A 5,000-nucleotide genomic window follows, 5' to 3' on the forward strand; every position below is an offset into this window, starting at 1 on the left:
AGACAGACAGACAGACAGACAGATGAGATCTCACAGTTCTGTGGTGTCCTTGGGCAGTCCTTTAGGCAGGGTGCTGAGGCCCTTGTTACTACAGCGGACCACTGTATCCAGACAGCTGCATTCTGCAGGACACCTCAACACTGGACTACAACTGTTCTCATCATTACCTAGAGGGAGAGAGAAGAGAGGAGGGAGAGAAGAGGGAGAGAGGAAGGAGAGAGGAGAGAGGAGGGAGAGAGGAGGGAGAGAGTGGAGAGGAGGGAGAGAAGAGGGAGAGAGGAAGGAGAGAGGAGGGAGAGAGTGGAGAGGAGGGAGAGAGGAGGGAGAGAGGAGGGAGAGAGGAAGGAGAGAGGGAGGAGAGAGGAGAGAGAGAGGAGGGAGAGAGGAGAGAGGAGGGAGAGAGGAAGGAGAGAGGAGAGAGGAGGGAGAGAGTGGAGAGGAGGGAGAGAGGAGGGAGAGAGAGGAGAGGAGGGAGAGAGGAGGGAGAGAGAGGAGAGAAAGGGGAGTGAGAGAGGAAGGAGAGAGGAGGGAGAGAGAGGAGAGGAGGGAGAGAGGAAGGAGAGAGGAGGGAGAGAGTGGAGAGGAGGGAGAGAGGAAGGAGAGAGGAAGGAGAGAGGAGAGACGAGGGAGAGAGGAGGGAGAGAGTGGAGAGGAGAGAGGAGGGAGAGAGGAAGGAGAGAGGAGAGAGGAGGGAGAGAGGAGGGAGAGAGAGGAGGGAGAGAGGAAGGAGAGAGGAGGGAGTGAGTGGAGAGGAGGGAGAGAGGAGGGAGAGAGAGGAGAGGAGGAAGAGAGGAAGGAGAGAGGAAGGAGAGAGGAAGGAGAGAGGAGGGAGAGAGAGGAGAGGAGGGAGAGAGGAAGGAGAGAGGAGGGAGAGAGTGGAGAGGAGGGAGAGAGGAGGGAGAGAGGAAGGAGAGAGGAGAGAGGAGGGAGAGAGGAGGGAGAGAGGAAGGAGAGAGGAAGGAGAGAGGAGGGAGAGAGAGGAGAGGAGGGAGAGAGGAAGGAGAGAGGAGGGAGAGAGTGGAGAGGAGGGAGAGAGGATGGAGAGAGGAAGGAGAGAGGAAGGAGAGAGGAGAGAGGAGGGAGAGAGGAGGGAGAGAGGATGGAGAGAGTGGAGAGGAGAGAGGAGGGAGAGAGGAAGGAGAGAGGAGAGAGGAGGGAGAGAGGAAGGAGAGAGGAGGGAGAGAGGAAGGGGAGAGGAGGGAGAGAGGAGGGAGAGAGGAGGGAGAGAGGAGGGAGAGAGGAAGGAGAGGGGGGAGAGAGGAAGGAGAGAGGAGAGAGAGGGGGGAGAGACAGAGGAGAGAGAGGAGAGTGGAGAGAGAGAGGAGAGAGAGTGGGGAGAGAGGAAGGAGAGAGGAGAGAGGAGGGAGAGAGGAAGGAGAGAGGAAGGAGAGAGAAGGGAGAGAGGAGAGAGGAGGGAGAGAGGAGGGAGAGAGGAAGGAGAGAGGAAGGAGAGAAGAGAGAGAGATTGGAGGGGGAGAGGAAGGAGAGAGGAGGGAGAGAGGAAGGAGAGAGGGAGGAGAGAGGAGGGAGAGAGGAAGGAGAGAGGAGAGAGAGTGGGGAGAGAGGCAGGAGAGAGAGGAGAGAGGAAGGAGAGAGGAGAGAGAGGGGAGTGAAAGAGGAAAGAGAGGGGAGTGAGAGAGGAAGGAGAGAGGAGGGAGAGAGGAAGGGGAGAGGATGGAGAGAGGAGGGAGAGAGGAGGGAGAGAGGAAGGAGAGGGGGGGAGAGAGGAGAGAGAGTGGGGAGAGAGGGAGGAGAGAGAGGAGAGAGGAGAGAGAGAGGAGAGAGAGTGGGGAGAGAGGAAGGAGAGAGAGGAGAGAGAGAGAGAACGAATGGTGACTGTTCTAGAGAACTACTTCTAAGTTCTGACACTGAGTCTGGTTTATATCTTAGCTACCGTCGTCGCAGGTGAAGTCCTATTTGGGGTACAAACGCACAAGTACATTCCTGGCCTAAACAGAGCCCTCAGCCCTCCTGCCTCGTGGTCCTGTGGTGTAGTGGTCTAAACAGAGCCCTCAGCCCTCCTGCCTCGTGGTCCTGTGGTGTAGTGGTCTAAACAGAGCCCTCAGCCCTCCTGCCTCGTGGTCCTGTGGTCTAAACAGAGCCCTCAGCCCTCCTGCCGCATGGTCCTGTGGTCTAAACAGAGCCCTCAGCCCTCCCACCTCATGGTCCTGTGGTATAGTGGTCTAAACAGAGCCCTCAGCCCTCCTGCCTCATGGTCGTGTGGTCTAAACAGAGCCCTCAGCCCTCCTGCCTCGTGGTCCTGTGGTCTAAACAGAGCCCTCAGTCCTCCTGCCTCATGGTCCTGTGGTCTAAACAGAGCCCTCAGCCCTCCTGCCTCGTGGTCCTGTGGTGTAGTGGTCTAAACATAGCCCTCAGCCCTCCTGCCTCGTGGTGATGTGGTGTAGTGGTCTAAACATAGCCCTCAGCCCTCCTGCCTCGTGGTCCTGTGGTGTAGTGGTCTACACAGAGCCCTCAGCCCTCCTGCCTCGTGGTCCTCTGGTGTAGTGGTCTAAACAGAGCCCTCAGCCCTCCTGCCTCGTGGTGATGTGACCATCGATGTCTGGGTGCTTTTTCGCTGAGCAAGGCATATATCCCATGTACTCACCACCTTTTCATACGTCCCAAATCCAACGCAATGTCTAGTGACCGGGCTGATGTGTGTGTGTGTGTGTATCTGTGTGTGTGTGTGTGTGTGTGTTTACCATCGTCGCAGGTGAAGTCCTGTGCGGCTACATCCTGTATAGGGATCTCTTTCAGGAAGTAAGGGTTCTGACAGCGGGGGTTGCCCGTGACGATACGCTTCCTCCTCAGCCAATCACCAAGCCATGCCAGGTGGCAGTTACAGTTGAAGGGATTGGCCAGCAGGTTCCTGAGAACATAAACAGGAGAGGTCAGTTACAGGTGAAGGGATTGGCCAGCAGGTTCCTGAGAACATAAACAGGAGAGGTCAGTTACAGTCGAAGGGATTGGCCAGCTGGTTCCTGGAATATAAACAGGAGAGGTCAGTTACAGGTGAAGGGATTGGCCAGCTGGTTCCTGGAACATAAACAGGAGAGGTCAGTTACAAGCGAAGGGATTGGCCAGCTGGTTCCTGGAATATAAACAGGAGAGGTCAGTTACAGGTGAAGGGATTGGCCAGCTGGTTCCTGGAATATAAACAGGAGAGGTCAGTTACAGGTGAAGGGATTGGCCAGCTGGTTCCTGAGAACATAAACAGGAGAGGTCAGTTACAGGTGAAGGGATTGGCCAGCTGGTTCCTGAGAACATAAACAGGAGAGGTCAGTTACAGGTGAAGGGATTGGCCAGCTGGTTCCTGAGAACATAAACAGGAGAGGTCAGTTACAGTTGAAGGGATTGGCCAGCAGGTTCCTGAGAATATAAACAGGAGAGGTCAGTTACAGGTGAAGGGATTGGCCAGCTGGTTCCTGAGAACATAAACAGGAGAGGTCAGTTACAGGTGAAGGGATTGGCCAGCTGGTTCCTCAGAACATAAACAGGAGAGGTCAGTTACAGGTGAAGGGATTGGCCAGCTGGTTCCTGAGAACATAAACAGGAGAGGTCAGTTACAGGTGAAGGGATTGGCCAGCTGGTTGCTGAGAACATAAACAGGAGAGGTCAGTTACAGGTGAAGGGATTGGCCAGCTGGTTCCTGAGAACATAAACAGGAGAGGTCAGTTACAGTCGAAGGGATTGGCCAGCTGGTTCCTGGAATATAAACAGGAGAGGTCAGTTACAGGTGAAGGGATTGGCCAGCAGGTTCCTGAGAACATAAACAGGAGAGGTCAGTTACAGGTGAAGGGAATGGCCAGCAGGTACCTGAGAACATAAACAGGAGAGGTCAGTTACAGGTGAAGGGATTGGCCAGCTGGTTCCTGGAACATAAACAGGAGAGGTCAGTTACAGGTGAAGGGATTGGCCAGCTGGTTCCTGGAATATAAACAGGAGAGGTCAGTTACAAGCGAAGGGATTGGCCAGCTGGTTCCTGAGAACATAAACAGGAGAGGTCAGTTACAGGTGAAGGGATTGGCCAGCTGGTTCCTGAGAACATAAACAGGAGAGGTCAGTTACAGGTGAAGGGATTGGCCAGCTGGTTCCTGGAATATAAACAGGCGAGGTCAGTTACAGGTGAAGGGATTGGCCAGCTGGTTCCTGGAATATACACAGGAGAGGTCAGTTACAGGTGAAGAGATTGGCCAGCTGGTTCCTGGAATATACACAGGAGAGGTCAATTACAGGTGAAGGGATTGGCCAGCTGGTTCCTGGAATATAAACAGGCGAGGTCAGTTACAGGTGAAGGGATTGGCCAGCTGGTTCCTGGAACATAAACAGGAGAGGTCAGTTACAGGTGAAGGGATTGGCCAGCTGGTTCCTCAGAACATAAACAGGAGAGGTCAGTTACAGGTGAAGGGATTGGCCAGCTGGTTCCTGAGAACATAAACAGGAGAGGTCAGTTACAAGCGAAGGGATTGGCCAGTTGGTTCCTGGAATACACACAGCAGAGGTCAGTTACAGGTGAAGGGATTGGCCAGCTGGTTCCTGAGAACATAAACAGGAGAGGTCAGTTACAGGTGAAGGAATTGGCCAGCTGGTTCCTGAGAACATAAACAGGAGAGGTCAGTTACAGGTGAAGGGATTGGCCAGCTGGTTCCTGAGAACATAAACAGGAGAGGTCAGTTACAGGTGAAGGGATTGGCCAGCTGGTTCCTGAGAACGTAAACAGGAGAGGTCAGTTACAGGTGAAGGGAATGGCCAGCAGGTACCTGAGAACATAAACAGGAGAGGTCAGTTACAGGTGAAGGGATTGGCCAGCTGGTTCCTGAGAACATAAACAGGAGAGGTCAGTTACAGGTGAAGGGATTGTCCAGCTGGTTCCTCAGAACATAAACAGGAGAGGTCAGTTAGAGGTGAAGGGATTGGCCAGCTGGTTCCTGAGAACATAAACAGGAGAGGTCAGTTACAAGCGAAGGGATTGGCCAGCTGGTTCCTGAGAACATAAACAG

At 54.1% G+C, this 5,000-nt stretch overlaps 1 protein-coding gene across 2 annotated transcripts in view; it reads right to left on the minus strand.

The window, feature by feature from the left end:
• slit2 (slit homolog 2 (Drosophila)) overlaps positions 1–5,000 on the minus strand; it is a 254,549-nt gene that overhangs the window by 52,311 nt on the left and 197,238 nt on the right. For both annotated transcript variants that reach the window (XM_036934274.1, XM_036934273.1), the window contains exons 19-20: positions 2,703–2,869; positions 35–167 (exon numbers count right to left, since the gene is read on the minus strand). In XM_036934274.1, coding sequence (XP_036790169.1) covers positions 35–167; positions 2,703–2,869 — 300 coding nt within the window. The remainder of the gene's footprint in view (positions 1–34; positions 168–2,702; positions 2,870–5,000) is intronic.

This window comes from Oncorhynchus mykiss, chromosome 10 (genome assembly GCF_013265735.2).
Source record: "Oncorhynchus mykiss isolate Arlee chromosome 10, USDA_OmykA_1.1, whole genome shotgun sequence".
NCBI classification, from domain to species: domain Eukaryota; kingdom Metazoa; phylum Chordata; class Actinopteri; order Salmoniformes; family Salmonidae; genus Oncorhynchus; species Oncorhynchus mykiss.